The 21,107-nt window shown below is 35.5% G+C and overlaps 2 protein-coding genes across 5 annotated transcripts in view; both read left to right on the forward strand.

The window, feature by feature from the left end:
* The first annotated feature begins 3,057 nt into the window (after nucleotides 1–3,057).
* LOC135787152 (uncharacterized) lies at nucleotides 3,058–10,014 on the forward strand. Of its 3 annotated transcripts, none has more exons than XM_065296949.1 (6): nucleotides 3,058–3,087; nucleotides 6,112–6,231; nucleotides 6,380–6,503; nucleotides 6,682–6,794; nucleotides 8,813–8,927; nucleotides 9,244–10,014. In XM_065296949.1, exons 1-6 carry the CDS (start codon nucleotides 3,073–3,075, stop codon nucleotides 9,432–9,434), a joined length of 678 nt encoding a protein of 225 aa, XP_065153021.1. In that variant the 5' UTR covers nucleotides 3,058–3,072; the 3' UTR covers nucleotides 9,435–10,014. The 3 variants fall into 3 exon arrangements, with proteins under 3 accessions (XP_065153021.1, XP_065153022.1, XP_065153023.1); XM_065296950.1 differs by having other exon boundaries at nucleotides 6,380–6,491; XM_065296951.2 differs by lacking the exon at nucleotides 3,058–3,087 and adding an exon at nucleotides 5,907–6,051 and having other exon boundaries at nucleotides 6,149–6,231.
* Nucleotides 10,015–17,804: 7,790 nt separating this feature from the next.
* Nucleotides 17,805–21,107, forward strand: part of gfra1a (gdnf family receptor alpha 1a) — an 88,863-nt gene continuing 85,560 nt past the window's right edge. Inside the window, exons 1-3 of one of the 2 annotated variants that reach the window (XM_065296952.2) lie at nucleotides 17,805–18,383; nucleotides 18,924–19,220; nucleotides 19,742–19,825. In XM_065296952.2, the coding sequence (XP_065153024.1) occupies nucleotides 18,344–18,383; nucleotides 18,924–19,220; nucleotides 19,742–19,825 (421 nt within the window). In that variant the 5' untranslated portion in view covers nucleotides 17,805–18,343. The remainder of the gene's footprint in view (nucleotides 18,384–18,923; nucleotides 19,221–19,741; nucleotides 19,826–21,107) is intronic. The other variant, XM_065296953.2, reaches the window with a different exon arrangement.

The raw sequence follows: 21,107 nt of genomic DNA on the forward strand, positions 1-21,107 counted from the left end.
AAGCTCTACTCAGTTCATCACATACATACAGAAAATCTCAAACCTACAGGGCAAATTGTCGCCATTCCTTTGTATTTGATGCGTTAAACACTGATTCAATTGGATAGATACTGAAACACAGCCAAACCTTTCTTACAATGCATTAAACAACATCTTGAAGTTCAGCACAATTTCCAATGAAAGACTTTTGACCATTTAACCAACACAGGCCATGTGTCAAGCCAGCCCACAGCAGTAAGATAAAGGGCCCTATCATACACCCAGGAAATGCTGCGCAATGCTTGACGCAAGAGTTTTTTGCTAGTTTCAGCCCAGCGCAGTTCTTATTTTAACATCCAGCATCACATTGCTTAAAGGTGCAGTGTGTACATTTTAGCTGCATCTGGTGGTGAAATTGCAAATTGCAACCAGCGGCTCAGCCCATTGCCCAACCCTTGCTTTTAAAACGCATAAAGAAGCTACGATAGCCACCACTGGACAAATATTACATCGATTGGAGACACCTTAGCAGAAAAGTTTGTCAATTAAGGGCTTCTGTAGAAACATGGTGGCACAAAAAGGCGACTTCCATGTAAGGGGACCCCGGTGTATGTAGATAAAAACGTCTCATTCTAAGCTTATAAAAAACATAACGGTTCATTATAAATGGTCTTTACACCACTGATAATATAGTTTTGTATATTATTTTGCATTTCTTTCAAGAGATCCTTCTAAAAATTACACACTGCACCTTTAAATAACAAATGCATTTGCGCCCATTTGTGTGCCCATGGGGAGTTTTCAGGCGCATTGTTTGCGTGTTGCTATTTTGCGGCTAAAATAGACTACTTCATTGAACAACTAAAACCTGGTATAAAGTCTAAAGTTAATGGCGCAATGTTGTTTTTGTTATTAAGAGAGCGCGTTAGTAATATGTCCCTATAAATGAGGCAAAGATGCGTGTTTGATTATTACACACATGGACAGCATACAAATGTTTTTAAATATAAAAATTAAAGGATTAAAATGTAAATGATTATTATTGAGTCTCTTGAACATAAAAGAGGACTGATTATGAGATGTTAGGAGGCCTAAATAGCTGCTTCACCTGTAGCCTGGTAAGTAATTTAATGTTTGCTTTAAAAAAATTGCAAATATTTAATCTATTTTACCTTTGTACCTCTGGATATGGTGAGATGAGAACCTTTTTTAATGCTTTTCAAAACACTCACGGCGCTGTCCGAGTGCTGAAACCACTTTCCACATCTTTCCACACATTTTGTAAATACTTTATCTCCTGTTTGTTACAAATAAAGTATTTGTACAAACCTTTTCTTGCATATTTTTAAATTATTCTTTGAGATTACACTGACCATGTAGGCTATCCATACGTTTACAATTAAAAGCCTGCTAATTTTACTTCCATGAGTGAAAAAAAACGACTTTTAAAGAGAATCAATACATTTCAATACAAATAAAAACAACACAATATTTTAACATCAATCTTAAACTGGTGGTCTTCTTCCTTTGCTTAGTTTTTCAGTTTACAAATTACACCATTTAAATAGGAAATTGGCATGGCGTCACTGCATTTGGCTTTTTAATAGGAAGGGGGATGAGACTCTCATTGGTCTATTGCACATTACGCCCAAAACACACCCATTACTCATTATGAGAATAGGAACAACCTTTTAAACTGTGCGCTAGGCTCACAAACCATTTTTCCCATTGTTAAATTAGCAAAAGTGGATTCGGTCACACCCTTTTAGAATGTGCGCCGTCCCCCTAGTTTCAGAGCAAAAGAGTTTGTCTTTGTTTATATCTTAACTCTATTCCAACATCAGTTGCTATAATCATAGCAAGAACCATTTATTCTACACACAAGTTAATCTATACACATTCATCTAAAGAGTCTTTCTTTCAGAAATTAAAATCATGTTTAATTGCCATCGTTTTGGAGACAATGTTTGCTTTATGGACAGGAAATATTGTATAAAAATTATCATTTTGAATAGATTCCAATATGGTAAACTAAAATGTACTACTGTAGGATGGCATAAATACATATCACCTTCATAAATCTTAATTCCCATTGGCTTTCTGAAAAGCAGTTGTTAATCAGTACATTTTGATATTAAAGGAACAATAAGTAGGATTTACCCCCATCTAGTGGTGAAATTGTATTTTGCATTCAAACTAACAGTGCTCTCTAGCGCCTTGCCTTTCCAAATGCGTGCTGCAACTACGGTAGCGGTTATGTAATCACTGATCTCCTTGTCCGTTGCAGCTGGTTCACGTGTTCTGGATGAAAACGCATTGTGGAAACGTGTTGGTAGGCTAGTGCTTTTTGTCCCTCTGTGCTATTAAAGTTTATCAATACGGCGGAACAACATGGAAGCCTCCTTGGACTTACTTGTTTAATGTAAGTAAAAAGAAGAAATTCTAAGCTGACAAAGAAAAGTCAGATCACTGGCAAAGGTCATTTGACACCAACAAGGACATATTTATGAATAAAAACATTGATTTTGATTAATAAAACACTTAAAATCTTACTTACAGTCCCTTTAAAGCTGCAGTCGGCAAGATGTTTTATCATATTCAGTGAAACTGACATTATGCTCCAATAGAACAACATAAATTAGACTGTTTAAAAAAAAACCCACGCTTCTACCTCCACCTAGAGCCTTGTATTTGTTTGGCAAAAATCCACCTCTCCCGGTTCATCTGGACCAATCAGAGCAGGCTGGTTCGTCTGGTCCAATCAGCGCATGGCTGTGTAAAATCTGCCTGTCAATCACAGTTCCTGCACACGCCACATATCCACCCTCCCCCTCGCGTGCATTACAATATTGCATGCATTCACCTGAAGTGGATTGTGTTGGATTAAATGCAGCTTGATGGCAGAAAAACTTCTGATTCCTTGGTTAACAACCAGAGCTAGGAGAACAACCAAGGAAAATAAACAACCAAGGAAACAAACGTAGAAAGCGACCGTGCCCGTAATAAAACTAGGATCAATATCAGCCCGGCCTTTGAAAGGTGCAGAGATCTATGAGATTTTAAAGGGTTCAAGCTGGATGCAGAGCTTGCCACATGTCTTCTCGACAGGTAATGGTGCTTTATCAACCATTGATTGTATTTCTAAAATCCCTCAGTCTTTCTCACAGTTATTTATTTTGTAAAATTTTCCATTTCCTTCAAGGCTTCTCTGAACAGTAAATACAACAAAACATTAAGCACATTTGTGCACACATGATTGTAAAACATTATCTGGTGGAGCGTGTGTAAACCGGTACGCAGCAGTTGTGCTAACACAACAACCAAAGCGCATTCACTTACATCCCTCAGCCAGGCTCATACAGTTAATTGGTTTAGACTTAGACAAGAAATAAATGTGATTTATGCACAGTAATTAAAAACAGAATATTTTACTAAGTTTTTGAACAGCTACATTTTAATTTGCTAAACATAAATCCTTCAGTTTGAACACCGCTGCTGAATGGTCAAATCACCCCAATTATCTGGAAGAGAGTTACATGGGAATAATGGGCCTAAGTGTGGTAGGAACAGTGGGAGGGTGTAACATAAGACAAAAAGGATCATTTTGACTGGCAGTCCACTGGTTAGGCATTAAATGTTTAATAATGCAAAGCTGTTTAAGCCGCTTTTGTGCAGAAAAACTTATAGAACAGGCTACATCATGGTCATATAATCTTCGGAACCTCTTACTACAAGAAAGCTTTCATTAAAATAGTAAGATACAAGAACTAAAAGACTTCACAATCAAGTGGATTGAGTCTAGTTAAAACATCTGTTATCACTTTGTAAAGCAGTAATTAATCCTGAAAATAAAAATTGGCAATTAGAGGAGAAAGTCATTATTATGATTTAATTTGTCTGAGCGAGCAGTCCTCTGATGCATGATTTAATGGTAGATTTGCATAGTGAATATTCATTAGCCCAAAAGTAGTGATCCCTCTAGTGAATTGTTTGACGCTTTTACGAATTGAGGACACAAAGACTAAAAAAACTAGTTCCTGCTGCCATGATGAAGCTCATCACACCACTGATCTACTGGCCTTCCATCATCGTGATGCCCAGCCGATGTCTTTTGACCCAAAAGCCGATGTTAAATTAACCCAGAAATTTTTTATATTTGACCTAACAATGGGTTAAAATAACCCAGGATTTTGGATTATAACCCAGTATAGGTCAAATTATAACCAAACAGGGTTTGGGTTCTTCCCTTTTAGACCCAGCAATTTTTGAGTGTAAAAGCATTCAAAATATACCGTCTCTCACTTCTGTCAATATGGAAAACATTTTATGACACTCTGCACACCAGCTTCTTATCAGATTCCAGGCTGTGAAGTAAACTAAATGCTATTAGCTATTTTAAAAGGGATCAGAGCTTTTAAATACTAAAAAAGCCCCAAGACATCAAAAAGCTAAGCACTTCAGTGGATCTTAAAAATTATTTATGTATAGTTTAAACAAAAGTTACACAAAGTAGGCTTATAAACTATCTATAGTCTTGCAATGTTCTTCTTAGGTGTACTTTTTTAGGATCTATTGATCAAGAATTTTTGTTGCTTATTTAGTATATAGAGTTAATTTGGTCATTATTGATTTCAACCTCATAAGAATTATATTACACATATCATTGTATTGGCTATCTGGATGGCAGGGGACTTCTGTCATACGAGCAAGACATTAGTAGGCAATTCTTATCACACATAACTTTAACTTGATTAAATATGCAGTTTTTTGTATTTTTCTTATACATATTTTAAAACAAACTTGTAAAAAAGTACACTTATATAATGAAAACTGTAGTTTTATCTGCAGCTAAAAAATATTTTGTGTGGACCAAGTCGTGTTATGAAGCTGGACATGTTGAGATCCAACCTATCCTCCAACCCATTGTTTTGGTCATTTGTCCATTCCCCCAATTATGACCAACAGATTTGTTTACTAAATTAGTGCCTCAAGTGAAACTTATTAGGGTATGAAATTGTATATTGGAGTATTTTTGCTATAATGCATTGGGGTTTTATTTTTAATTTAAACCATCAGGATTCATTGAATTTATATTACACGTTACACTATTCAGGCATTTAGGACAAACAACATACACATTTATTTATTATATGATACAGAACACAGCATTTTCAAAAAGGACTTAAAGTATTCCAAGTGTACAGAGGACAAACAATCAATTTATATGAAAAAAGACGCAACAGTAATGACAATCCTCTGTAAATATCAGATCCGGTGAACACGGTTCAAAAACTATCGGCAAAGGAAGCGATGACACGTCATCTATGATTGCAAAATAACATTGGCTCTCGTGTGCCTGGTGACCAATTGCATCATTACGTTAGCCAAGAATGTGAAGCGCTATTAGCTGTCATTACAGATTGCGTCATGCTCTAATGTTCTGGTATATGTTTGAACATATATATAAAGTGACTGATATAAAGTATGGCTTCAGTTCACAAGGTTTGCAACACAAATTGTTTGTAATACTTTTATACCGTTGTTGTTGTTTTTTTTTTAACATTTATTCAATAAATACCTTTGACTGTACCTTTACTTGTGTTTCATATGGCTGAATATGGTTAGATGCTCCAAAATATCTTTAAAACCATAAATGTTTATGAAACTATTTGTACATTTATAAAGGCACTAATCGCTTACATGCACCTTGATGTCATAATATGGTGCTTGTACAAACCAATTAATTTGTTGTAATTTTTGTCTTTTGACATCTCATGACTATACAAATCTCCTTGACCCCATTGTTTTTGGATATGAAATAAGTAATTATGACAAAGAATATCATCGGACATATTACTCTACGCTTTCAAAATACTAGTATTCCTATCAAAGTTTACTTAAGGCCGACATGTTGTAATTTGGTCAACATGCTGAAAGTGCAATAACCTATGATGCAATAAAATAAATTAAATATTAAGAGGTTAGTATCCCACGGACCAAATAACAGCAGCACTAACAACACGAAAGGTACCACAATGAGCAAAACGTGGAAACAGTTTTTCTTGGTCTTTGGTAAGTGTCACTTTACACATGCTAAATCTCTACTGATTTTATTCTTATCTCTTTATGAAGGACCTTCATTACAGATGTATGCGTGTCTCCTTTACAGCATTTCTCTCTACTGGGGCTAATGGACATGTTATATTATCTTGCCCCTCTGAACGGTTTGATTACTTTAAAGATCAACTTCAGGTAGCAGCATTTTATCTACTAACCAGTAAAACACTGAAACACAGTATCACCAATGGTTATTGTAATAATAGCACTTTCAAGGTTGACTAAACATTTAATAAGAAGATTGATGGCCATGGTTACATTTAACGCACATATTTATATCTAGATGAGCAATTGTTTGGAAGCTGCATCTAAAAATTGGACAACATACCAAACTGCAGATATTTTTAACCAGCTACGCTTGCTGACGGCTATCATCCAAACACAACAAGAAACTGGTAAAACAACTGGTAAATTACAAAACCACTAGCATTATGCCTGGCAGAGTATGACCTGTGATGTGATGTGTACTCTATATAGGATATTACTTAAGTGTATATGCTATAATTAAAATGTAAGACAGTAATGCTATATTTTAAAAAGCGTGTATACATGTAAGTCCTGAACAAAATGTTACTTTATTCGTAGAGATACTCGGGTTACTGCCAGCAAACTGTTTTGCTCCAGTAGTACACAGGGATGGAGGCCTGCTGTGTGTATCTTCTGAGAAGAAGATCTATTGTAAACCAATGTGCAATACGGTAAGCTCAGCTGTGCTTTGGTCTCATTGAGTGTATGTTGCACTGTACCACACTGTAAAAAGTAATTTGTTGTCTCAACATCTATGCCGTTATATGATAAGTAGCTTTGAAAAAAATATTCAGTACATATTTACAACATTTTTGACCGGACTTTAAATGCATTGTTCATGCAACACAAAAAAAATTAACTACAAGATAAACTCAAAGGTTTAAAATCGAAAAATCTGAGTTGGTTCAACTACAATTAAAATCAAGTAAATGTAACATAAATTTCACAAGACTTTTTTAAAATATCAAATAAATCTTTGGTGTCCCCAGATACGTATGTGAAGTTCAAGCTCAAAATCCTGTATAGATTTATTATAACATGTTAAAATTGCCACTTTGTAGGTGTGAGCAAAAATGTGCTGTTTTGGGGGGTGTCCTTATAAATGCAAATGAGCTGATCTCTGCACTAAAATGGCAATGCCGTGTTTGGACAGTGCAGATTAAGGGGCGGTATTATCCCCTGTTGACATCACAAGGGGAGCCAAATTCCAATGACCTATTTTTTCACATGCTTGCAGAGAATGGTTTACCAAAACTAAGTGACTGGGTTAATCTTTTTTGTACTTTCTAGGTTGATAGAAGCACTGGGGACCCAATTATAGCACTTAAACATGGAAAAATTAAGATTTTCATTATACTTATATGGAATACCCATAAGTACTGTAAACATATATTTTGATTATTCATGTTTTTTTTTTCAAACAATGGGAATTTAAATAGTTGTGGAGACAAAGTAGAAAGAGCATTAGACTAGTATTATTAATGTTGTTTTGTTGTAAATTATAGTTTCTGAGAAGTCACCTTTGAGGTGCTCATGCTTTGGTAAACATGGACCAAACACATTATACTTTCACAATCCCACATCAAAAAAAGCACTTTTTGTGCATTTCTGTGGTGAAGCAAGTACATTAAATGACTGCCATATAGAAGACATTAAGTTTTTTTATACTCTTTCTTATAGTATGCATTGGTATCCTATATGAACACCAAGTTAAATAAATGTAACAATTTGAGTACAGTCTACATGAGCATTAGAAGTTAAAGGGATAAAAGGATTTTCAGTTCATCCAAAAATGAAAATTCTGTCATCATTTACTCATCCTTATGTTATTTAATACCTGTAAGAGTTTCTTTATTATGTTGAACACAAAATAAGATATTCTGATAAATTATAATAACCTCACAGTTGACCGTACCCATTGACTTCCATAATAGGAAAAAGTACTATGGAAGTCAATGGGTACCGTCATCTGTGCGCTTACCATCTATGATCAAAATATCTTCATTTTTGTTTTTTAACAGAATAAAGAAATTTTTACAGGTTTGGAAGAACATGAGGGTGAGTAAATGATGACAAAATTTTTATTTTTGGGTGAACTATTACTTTTAGTTACATATTTTTAAGAAGGTTGAGTAAACTCAAATAGTAAATATAATGAAGTTTTTCTTGATATTTTGACTTAAAACCTCTGAATTTAATTAAAAAGCATGTTGTAAAAAAATGGTGCATATATTTTAAGTAAATCCAACACATTATTTATTTACATGGCAAAAGCGTTTTTCCCCCATTCCCTTAAAAAAATTCTAATTTGTTTTTCAGATAAATGGCAAAATATTTAATTTAATAAAAAATACTTTTTGTTTATGTCAAACAATTTCATGCAAAATAATGTGCTTGGGTTGTAATGTACTTGGTGCAGGACCCAATAAGCCACCCTATCATTCTTTTGGAGTATTTGTAAGTGTGTGCATGCTTTAATTATAAAAGATATTTAGGACACATACTGATTCATACAACCCACCGATTCATCAGCACCTCCCAGTGGACAACCCAATATATTGAAAATCTTTAAAATCAAGATTTGATTTTTGATTTTCAAAGAAGCTTTAAAATCAAATCCACGACCATCTTATATAAAAACAGCTACAAAATGTTATTCTTCTAAATTCAATCTGTTCCACACAAACAGGGTTATGATTTTAACTTTATAAGAAGATCAAGGCTGTACGAGGAATGCAGTGCCGCCACCCAAAACAAATGGACAACACAGTACATGGGTGGCAATAAGCTGGCTGAATGCACTAGTAAGTTCTGAATCCATTACATATGCAAATCTTATTATAATTTCACATGCTGCTATAATGAAGAACTGTTTTATAAAGTTTGACAATTCTCAAGCTCTCCTAAAATGACACGATCCATTTAGCCTATAGCCAATATTCTGTTTTCTTAACAACCAAAGCCAAAACAACATAAAAATTTTAAAGCGATGCTGTGGACTGTTGAGTCCCTGAGGCTTTATTCTATTACTAAAACAAGAGGGAAATGCATATAGAAGGAATGCACATGTTTAAAATGAGAAAAACTATGGATTTTTTTAATCCATTTTTCTCTCTGCAGAATCCCCCATTTCAGTGGCAGGAGCTCCGTCTGCCTTCTTCCCTAAGGAAAAGGACTGTCACAAGACAAAGAGCGATGAAGAACTTATGAAGAATATCACAAGCATCTTTCATTCAGAGCTTATTAAAGCCGGCGTTACATCATTCGAATCTTCATGCCTTCTCTGTGGTGAGACTCAGAGCATAAACTAGAGCCAACAAGCAGATAAAACATGTGCTTTACACTTTCTGTTTAAAAAAAACAATGACTCAACATGTAAACAACATGTCATATTATGAAACCGCAAAGTTGAAACAGTGGAAAATAATAACATTTAAGGAAATGAGCTTTCATTATGTTGTGAAAAATATTAAATTGTAATCAAAATTATTTAAATTATCAGCGTACTAAAATCTTGGCACCAAATCAATGCTGTAATAGTAGTACTTTTCACACTGTATATCATTTACTGAGCCCCATACATCACAATGGTAGAAATCTCATACCAAATGAAAGAAGGAAGTCTTGGGCACATTTTTTGTGTTCATTACATTTCCATATCTTCCATACAAAGTTGTAGACTAATTAATAGAGAATGGTCACTTGTGACAACTTACCCCACTCTCCCCTACAGTATCATAAAAAGGAAACCACATTCACTTAAATAGCAATGCAACTGCCATATAACAGCTCATAGTAAACACCCTATGTATGCAGGCTATCTTTAATAATATCTTATGCTAGTTTTTAAGCAATTTATCCAATTAATAAAGACAATATGGGAACAAAGCATTCAATTGCTACTGTAACGTTTTTTACAACATTTATGCAACACTGAAATAATCTGCCTATAAATTCAGAAAGATCAGTCCTGTACACTCTCAAAAACAAAGGTACAAGAATAAATGTAATTCAACTGTTGTTAATCCAAAAAAATGCAATCCCTATTCTTAGCAAACATGGATAAAATGTAATTGTTTAAAGTCAGCTTGTTACAGTATTATTTTGCATGTAGCTGTACAGTTGCAATAGGACCACTAGATGTCAGTGTTGTCAAGTTTTTAAAAACACACTAGACATGAACAAAAACAGAACTAATCAGTGATATGAACAATAAGTTAGAATAATGGTTTATATTCTATTCTGTAGAAAATGATTTTTTGTGCACCTGTAATTGCAATGCAAAACTTCTTTTGTTACCTATACAAAAAAAGCCTTTTGGTCTGATGTTTCTAAAGTAAAAAAAAAAAAAAATGATTTTGGAATTTGTATAACTACAATTCTTTCTTGAGTCTTGAATGGGACACACACACACACACACACAGGTTTCCATGTTTTTTGGGGGCACTCCATAGATGTGATGCTCTTATACCGCATGCACACACACCTAAAAAAGTATTTTCACACACACACACACACACACACACACACACACACACACACACACACACACACACACACACACACATGGGAGAAAGTAAAGCAATAATCTTTGTCAGATTAAAATATATGTCTTAATCTAAAACTAGGCAAGTTTAACACTATGGGGCGGTTTCCCAGACATGGCTTATGCAACTCCCAGCCTCAATTGGATGTTTAAGGTGCCTTAATTTGAAAACACCTTGCATTGACATATTGTGACACAGTGTAATTGTTTTGTCTGAAGATGCACACCAGTAATTTTTTTACTTTACACCAGTAAAGTTATGTTTGCAAAAACGACTTAAATGTCGTAATATAACAAAGCCTAGTCGTGGCTTAACCTAAATCATGTCTGGGAAACCGTCCCTAGATGTACTTGAAAATGAATGCAAAGAAAAATGTATATTGTACATCATGGGAAAGTATGATAATAATAACAACAAAATCAATATTCTATCACTACGGCTAACTAGGTTCAGTATTACATATCCAAATATAAGTGTATATTATTTTGAAAATAGCTAAAGGTTACTCATTCATTCATTTATTTATTTATAATGGGACCATGCACAATTTTTAACATAAAATTTTCATCTCATGTATTGTACCGGATTTAGCCGAGGGCTAATTTTCATCCGTAGTCCCCATATAACAGTTATAACATTTGAAATAAAAATTTTAACCATTCTTGCTTTCAAGGCTATATTTACATAAACCCATGCTATCCAAGGAAGAACATGCAAACTCCACAAAGAAACCTTCTTGCTGTTAGGCAACAGTGCTACAATTTTTGCACAGTTTAACATATTTATATGGCAATAAATCAGATTCTGTATGAGTCTCTTAGTTGTCCTCAGATTGCAGTCATTATTGGAAAGGGGTTGAATATGCAGAAGATGCTGGAAAAGCGATGTATGTGCTGCTGAAAGGTTTTTTGAAAACCATTATTCTGTGTTGTGGTTTATATGTAAACATCTATTATGTGAAAACCTTGTTCATGGCAGTACTAAATTAAAAACAAAATGCAAAATTTAAAAACTAACATTTTGCAGATTATGCAAGGGGTATGTAAACTTATGAGCTCAACTGTAATTTGTACTGTATGAAGTACTGTATCATCAATGAATAGGACATCATCAATGTTATTAGAATAGACAGCAATGGACTGCTGCAGGGTACACACATTTGATGTATTATTCAGAAGTTTCTTTAAGAAACATGTACAGTATAAGAGGTGAATTTTAGATAATTTAAGATCTGTCACATTAAAGCCAAAAAACATTACACACATTTAAATTAAGTGACCACCCAATAAAGAAGAAATCATCTGCCATGATAAATACATCTCCGCATGTAGGTGTGCTAAACTGGAAACTTCTAAATTGTATAAGGTAAAATGCAAAAAAAAAACAACAAAACAAAAACAAAGATGCAACACGCACTTCAATTCTTAAACAAATTGCTCAACACCACGATCGAATCGACTGCAAAATCCAAATTTTGTCTGTAAGGAAACCACTTCACGAGTCAATCACGAGTTATTACTCAATCATGAGTTATTACGGTTAAACATTATAATAATGAATGACTTTGCATATTCAGACATAAGTTTCACATTTCCAATTTGGACTACAAAAACAAATAATGCACATTTCCAAGTGATGTAAATTACCAACAGAAGAAGAATCAGTTTTTCATTATCAATCTGAAAAGTTGACGAAAAAGTTTCTTAGAAAAACTGATTAGTTTTCAAACTAAATAGGTTTTCAGCATGCAACTGATTAAGGCAAGTCAACGTTAACAAAATGGTTTGCTTTTGCAAGACAAACACTGTTCGCTTCGACTGACATGTGATCAATGCCAGATGATGAATGCAAGGAAAAATGCCTTCTGCGGGGTGGGGGCATGTGTTTAGGAGAGTGATTCACGACTACGCAGGAGAAGAATGAACATATACTGAGCTTTCCATCACAGTCCCAGAAGCCTCATCCTAAGCACATCCTGTGGGTCTATCCAGTCTATGCAATTAATGAGGAAGATTTGTGTGAGCATGGTCTATGCTCAACACACTAACCCCATATAGCATATGATTTACACAACCCAATGGAGGAGCTGTCTTCCCGAGACAATCGATCCCCCTTCTATCATCACTTACTAGTTGGACGTTGTTCTGGTGATGTTTAATCTGTTTATCTAACCCTGGACCGGACACAGAAAGCGACATATCAAAGACCTAATTAATTAGGATGCTGCATTACTTAATTGGGGTGGGGCAACAGGAGACGGGAGATGGAGAGATGGATGAAGAGGCAAAACAGATGACTTTAACACTATAGTACTTCAGCCTTCACAGCACCTTCTGAATCTTAAGTCATTTACAAGAACTAACATACTGAAAGTATGAGTAAATTCATTCTTTTAAGGCAGGGGTGGGCAAAAAATGGGTTTTATCTGGCCTGGGAAAGTTTAAACACAATATATTTTTAAATATATTTATAAAAGTTAAGATTTTGGTCCAGATTGACTCGCTATAGATGCCGCTAGGACTGCTACTGCACTGACATGATATATATGATATTATAGTTAATCCATCATACTTTATAACGCTAATTTTACACTTTGCTTAAAGTGAAAGCAGCAAATGCGATACTTTTGTATTATTTGCAAGTTTCATACTCTTAGATCCAGAAAAAACATCTTAGATCCAGAAAAAAACAGTTTTTGTTTCTCATTGAATTCATTGTAAAGTTATAATCTCAGACCTTTCCTAGCTCACTCCACCAGTGATTCCCTTCTCAATCTGTCCTAATTTTTAAAACAATGGATATTCTATTATGTAGATTAAAAACAGCACAAAAGCTAACATTGCAGCATGTACATCAGATTATGCGATCGGTGAAAGACAATGCTGCCAATAATTACCAGATGGCATCTTATTTCATCAGACCACATAATGACAACTCATTTTTATAACAATAAATATTATACTGTTATATTGCTTATATGTTATGTATTTACTTGCCATATTCAGGGTACCCACACCTTAGCTAACTTCAAATTCAGGGACCTTTTAATTTCCAGGTCCAATACCCTAAAATTCAAGGACTAAATGTGGCAAGTGAGAGCAAGGTTGCACCATGTTACCTTTTAAGATACATTGTTACAGTTCCCTTTGGAGGAAACTCGCGCTGCGCCACTGCGGTGACACTTTGGGGACGCCTCCAGGGGTAAGTGCGTCTGAATGTGTATATCAAATTCAACCAATGGTGAGCCTTTACGACAAAGACAGAGTGACGCGGGAGCCAGGAAGTATATCGCTATCTGAAATATTGCCAAGGACAGCGTTACATGCATGCAGGCAGGAAGTATGGCAAGGAAGAAGCAGTGTCTCGTTCCCTTCTCAGGAAACAACAGTTACATACGTAACCCAAGACGTTTTCATGTGTCAAACACAACTATGCAAAAAAGCATTTTGGTATGAATCAACATTCGCATACAGAAGTTTTAAAGTGAATAGTTTTGCATGTGTGCTTAAAAAGTCTATGAAATTTTTATGATATTATCCTACACTACACAGGGAATAATATGTTTTTTTTTTTAAGAAAACTTCTTGCATAAAATAGATTCAAGCACTTTGAATGACCTGTATCTATGTATGTATATTTTCACTTCCCAGGGCCTTGAAATCCCCCCCGCCCCAGAATCACAAATTTCAAGGACCTGTGGGAACCCTGCATAGCAGCTTTGTTTTAAACAGGAGCTGAGCGATCACAAAACAATTGTGTCTTATTTAGATGCCCAGCAAATCCGTTCCTTTGCTATCAAACGATCATAACAACTTTATTTTCGGGACAATGACCTTCCTATCAGGATGCACAAAGAAACTGGGAGCACAGCATGTTGCTCATCTGATGGATCAATGCTTTTCACTGCTGTTTGTTAAGCAGAGCTTCTGTCATTCTGTTGGTAGGTCTGTAATTGGAACAGCATTGCTTTTTGAATTCAGGTCTTTGCGTCTCTCCCTTAAACAGGTCAGTCAAGTGTGAAAGACATCAAGCATCCTTCAGGTAATTACTGTCTGGCTTCAGAGAATGCAAGCAAATTACATCTCATAATTACACGAGATGCACTGGTCTGACCAAACAGATTACGCAGGAAAATCAGAGGCGGCTTTCTTGACATTGGCTGCATGAAGTGGATTACTGAGGTCATTCAAGAAGTCTTTACTAAAACGTTATGCCGCAATGCCAACTGATGAAGTGATAATCCCCGTAAAAAGGAAACATTTTAAATATGTATCTTAACTGTGATGATCCGCTTATGTGAGTGGGTGACATCTGGAGTCATTCAGATTGACCTCTTTAAACAATCTACTGTAATCCTCATTGACTTACTTTACTGACACTGGTATCAAATGTATGCCATATACATTTTTCAGGTTAATTGTATTTTTAAAGGTTTTCAACAACAATACTAACGTAATTTGTAAGAAATTAGATTGATTTTGCTTTGCCACTTAAAATTGATCCACTCCATCTTGATGAAGTGTTTTAATCATGAAACACTTTTCACAGAGGCAAAGGATATTAATACTGCACGTTAGCTCTCTGTACAGATAAATGATACGTTGAGTGACAGTTATACACCTTCACAGCTGTGTTGCAAAATTCACACTTTGATATAATAAAACCAAAGTACATCGACATCACTAATCTGAAGGGATCAATCTGTCTATTTATAATATTCATTAGACAGCAATACCTTTTCATTCAGTTCATGTTTTTCCCAGTCTTTCAATTGAAGAGTTGATTTTGTCCTGCATGCTCTTGATGGCCACGTAGCGTTAACTTAATGAAAACAAAATGTACCAACTTAAAATTAAGTTCTCAAAAGCTCATTGTTTAAAACATTTGCTAAATATTTCACAATTGACTAAAACTATATTTATTATCATTATAAGTATTATAAAATCATAATATTGATTATCTCCATATTTCTGTGTACCGACATCTTAAAGATCAAAACTACAGTCCGTAATGAACATCTTAAATTTAGGCCTGAAGCAACTTCATAAATTTGTCTGATTTTCCCTGTCAGTGCTCATGTTGTGAATATAACGAAAAGCTTAAGAAAATCGAAAAGAAAACCAAATTAGTCACCTGAATATAAAAAACACGTGTTCAGAAAAACGATTGCGTCTTTTCGATAGCTACTCATGGTGTTTGCGCATGCGCAATGATGTACCGACAACCATCTCACTGCGCAGGCGCGTTTGACAACACTGTTAATTGCTTCGAATTCGGCCTGGCTTTAGCAAGTAGTTAGATAAACTTGGCATTGTAGGATTGTTCTTCAGTTTAACGCAGGCATAATGTTGTTTGGCAAGCTTTCCCTGGAATATTAAAAGCCACCTCAAAAATCTAGGCTACATCAGGTAAAAAATATTAAGTATTTTTAACATGCTAGATATTCCAATGGTTGTGGCAAAAGTGTTTTGTTTTTGGTGTATTGATTGCAATCAGCAAAACTTTTTTTTTTGTTTTGTTTTAAAACCTGGTTAATTTTCGTAAGGGTTGTTTAATTTATGCTAATGCTTATCTGTAATTGGCACAAAGTTCAATCCTTACCTTATGACGCACAGCGTCAGCGTAAAGTGCGTTGTGCATACCGGTATCTACTTTCCGATAGCGTTAAATTATTCGAACTGCAGTTTCCACATGTAACATTTGTTTTGACTAAATAAGCAACTTTGGGATTGGATGCCATGATTTGGTTATTTTATTCTCTGGATCCTATTATCGAGCTGCATCGTTATTACCTTTTAAGAACCATGTGGATACAGAGTGGCAGTGATAAATTGCCTTTCTGTTTACGCACCGATGATCAACTGGGAGATGTAGCTACCTAAGCGCATCACATAGCGAGATGGCTCAGTCACACGCTGTCGTGTTGTCTCACTCATCACATCACTGGCCTACTTTTAAAGTGCAATTTAAACTACCAGTGACGCGTCTAACTACGTAATCTGTAGATGTAATTCGGTTCCATTTGGGTCTATTTGTCACGTCTTTTTTGCTTTGTTTAATTTACAAGACATGCTTGAAGCAATGGTTTGGTGCCATGGAGTGCATTACAATGTGAACGCTTATACGCTTATATATTACCTATCAATTACATTACATTTAAATATATAGAGGGTTTGTCTTTTCTCTACCACAGCCCCACACAAACCCAAATTAGATGGAGGTGTTTCATCCCTTTAAAAACAGGACAATTCCATGATTAGATGCTAAATGTTCAATTAAATGTTAAAATATTTCGTTTGTATGTAAAAACCTATTCTCCACTTATGTTTATCATAATAAAACGAGATCAGGTCGGCAGAAGATCTAGTGTGCCTGTTGGTCGAACAGGTTTACAGTCAATTGCTCTGGTAATTGGTCTTTAAACTATTGATCAATTAGAATCCATCAAATATACAAACGTCAATAAGATTTCAATTTTTTTTTTGTGTATTAATAATAAATTATATATAATTAACTAATGTAATTTTGAAGTCATTCACTGAATTAAAAGAATAAGAGGATTAACCACAAACTGATTTCAGAAAAACACTTTTCATTAGTAAAACTCTCACAACCAACAGATGGCGACCTCCTCCAGTCTTTAAACAAGGTGAACAGCGTGAACATCGCATCAAAAAGGTATTTTATTATTCTCAAGAAATGCCGAAACAAACTTAAAGTTTTGATGGCATACTGTCTTTAATTGTACATTTTGGTAAATAAAGTCAGAAACTTTAATCGTTAAAATATACTGTAGGCTACCATTGTTTAATTTGGTGAAAAGTTTATTCTACACGTGTGTGAAAAGAGAAAATGTGCTTATTTCTGCTGCCAATAAGGAGACTAATCTAATTTTGATCACACATGTGAGTGTTCAAGAATGGCAAAAGTCAGCATAGAAGCCGTTTCTCCAGTAACATAACATTTACATCTGAAATGTTGCGCAAAGCCATTAAGAAATGTAACATTTGAACGAAAATATCTGTTTGAATGTTTTTTTGGCTATGCACTCACGGAGATCTGTCAGACCCCCCCCCCAATATTCCCATCTACCACACTCATTTGATTCAGGTTAGGTTCTACAGATAACATCTTTTCGACAATCAAGCCATCTTTGCGTCAGCACCACGATCAGTCACAGTTGAAGAGAAACATAAGAAAACAGCGCATCACTGAACTCATAGCCCTGTACAATCTCAAACAGAGACAATCTGGATATATTCAGAGAACTGACAAAACGTACTCCGTTTGTACTGTAGCTATGTTTCACGCAGAAACGCTGAGAGTGCGCTAAGAGTCGCCTGTGGTTTTTGGTTACAGCGCAGCTGAACGCCACAGTACTCTGTCGCGCGCTCAGACGCACGCGCGCATCTTGAGAGCTGGAGTTTTATTCTGCTGCCTCGCGACTCTTTTTCCGCTTGTTTGGTCTTTGTCAGACTTAATCCCAAGAAATCAGTTGATATTTTCTAGTGACATTTTTGGACCAGTTCACGGAAATATTTTCAAATATCCTGGATGTGCATTTTGAACAGCGATGTTTCAATGGACCTAAATGAAGAAGGATTATTTTGGTCGTTACAATAAATTGCTTGTTTGAACAAACTTAGCGCGTGGTACTCACGGATAAAAACGCAATGATCGTCGCCGCGATTTACATCATTTTTCCACTGTTGGGTGAGTTGGAGTGAGATTTTGCATGTGCAGAGATTGATTGGTAAATTATACACATTGGGCTACATCTAGCATGGTGCAGAATTCGCCATAAACAATAAAATGTGATCACAAGATTACCAAAAAGAGTTTTTAAGACTATAGGTCTCCATGCGTCACTTGGCGGATATAAAGTCCAGTGCTGTTTGGTGCATGAACGTTTGTTTTATTACGTTACATTTCTTAAAAACTAGAATATCAACAGTTTACTTAAACTGCTAACATCAAGTGTATTTAATTTTTAACAAATATTTTAATCTTTACAGAGTTTTATTGAATCCTGCATTCGTGCATAATGTTAAATCATTAATATTTACTTTAAACTATTATTATTATTATTAATATTATGAGGAACAGTTATTATTATGATTAGGAATAATTAAGAATTGATGACGTGTGTTACTGTTATGCGCTGCGTGCGCTGACCCATGATCATTACACAGAAGCTGTCATAATAAATATAATGGCGTAAATAAATAATAACCCATCGTTATTTCTGTACAGATGTGCTGTTATCTGCCGAGGAGTCTTTCTTTACTAGTGGAAACCGGCTGGACTGTGTCAAGGCGAATGAGCTGTGTTTGAAAGAACCGGGATGCAGCACAAAGTATCGGACTATGAGGCAGTGTGTAGCTGGAAGAGAGGGAAACTTCAGCATGGTGACTGAAGCGAAGGATGAATGTCGGGTTGCCTTGGACGCACTAAAGCAGAGTCCCTTGTACAACTGTCGTTGTAAAAGAGGCATGAAGAAAGAGAAGAACTGCCTGCGCATCTACTGGGGAATCTATCAGCATTTACAAGGTGCGCAAGCTGTAAATATATGCTGTCACCATACTTACTGTAACAGATTGCAGTATAAGATGTGCACATCCAAAACAAAGCTCCTGTGCATTGCTTGAGATAGGAAATTGCTTTCTTAAGTTCTGTTATCACATAGGGTCACTGGGATGTGTTCAGAGCCCTCTGTGAAATGTGTACATAAAACTTTATGGAGTGTGAGGTCTCTTATGCTTTATGTCAGTGTACAGCATATACGTGTGAGTGTGTGCTGGGCCAGACACTCTCTCTCTTCCCAACTGACCAGTATAACCAATCAACCAGACACTGACTCTGGTAAAGTAAACCTGTTCCATGAATCAGTGACCCAAAAAGCAATTTCCTACAAATAAAAACAGACAGGATTGTTCCCAGACTATAAAGCACACAAGTTATTACAAAAATAATAATGTATTTACAGTATGAAGAAGATTTAATAATTATTTGCATTAGCATTTGTCGGTATGTATTGGTTTTTAGTGACATTTCGTTTATTTATTTCACAGGGAATGATTTACTTGAAGATTCTCCATATGAGCCCGTAAACACCCGACTCTCAGATATATTTCGACTTGCCCCCATCTATTCAGGTAGGATTTGCATTTTTTAATCAGCTTTTCTTTTACCCACAATGGAAAAAAAGGATGTTAAATGCTACAGTATGCGCATGTGAAGAAGATCTTTAACACAAGGGCCGTTACTTACATAGAGAGTTCTTTCTTCTATCTATCTTGTTTTATCCCTCTTTTTCCTCTATATTGGCATGCGATGTTCTGGTCTCTAATTTTCTGAATCTTGCATGGGGAGATAGTTCTGAATGTTCATAATGCTCAGTGAGCTATAACAGCACTGTACACTTTAGCCAACTTGCAATAGCTTGTTGTGGGTATGTAACGGATCGAATGTGTTCCTGGTTTGACAGTAGCTTTTTAATTGTATCTATATGGGTGTTAGGCTGCAATGAAAGTACTTTATAAATGCCCTTCCGGATATTTAGTCAAACGTTCATGAGTGTAGAAGAGGTGTGAATCTGTCCTGAGATGCTGGATGCTGACTTGGATCATCCTCTTGGTGGCAGTGTTGTTCCCTACTTCGCCATAAAGAGAGGCCTGTTGAAAAGAGTAAAGATCTGCTGTGAATGTGTTCTTAACAGATGGCGGCAAAAAGGGTTAACAGCAGCATATAAAAGTTTAAGTTTTTCTGAAAAACGACAGAAAGTGAGAGTTGGTAAGGAAGGAGAAGTCTTGAGTTTATTAACATTGGATTCTGAATGTATCTGAAAGAATAACCTTGGCTTCTGTATGTTTAAAGTATCTTTAAAATGTTTCTAGATGTATTTGGACTGAACAAATATTTATACTGCATGTTTAAAGTCACTGTCACTTAATCTAGCACCGTGTGGTAAAGTATACATACTTTCATTTGATAAATATACAGTGTGGGTGATACAATACTTACAAACTACCTATTACAGATGTACAGAAAGATAACATGTTTACCTTTAGTTTCACTATGTGGCTATTGTTTATCCAATTAGTTCTATTAGAAAAACAGTTTAAGAACTGACAGTCGTCAGATGCTGTGTAAAACTGCGACTTAATAATTTTTCACTTTAAGCTTCAACAGATGTAGAGGAAGAATAACTTGCTTGAGTTATTACAATTCGTGGAAACTTAAACCTTCCAAAATAAGGGGCAATAATATGTCATGTCAATCAAAATAATGAAAGTGAAGAACCGGAAAACGTGGTTAGAGTTCCCTTGGGGAGGATTCGGATTAAGCTGGTAAACACCACAGCAATTAAAATAGCACGTACCTCGACTCTTCCACGCCCTCTCTTCATGGCTGTGATGACAGAGTGTTACGGCAGAG

Source organism: Paramisgurnus dabryanus, chromosome 20, assembly GCF_030506205.2.
Source record: "Paramisgurnus dabryanus chromosome 20, PD_genome_1.1, whole genome shotgun sequence".
Taxonomy (NCBI): Eukaryota; Metazoa; Chordata; class Actinopteri; order Cypriniformes; family Cobitidae; genus Paramisgurnus; species Paramisgurnus dabryanus.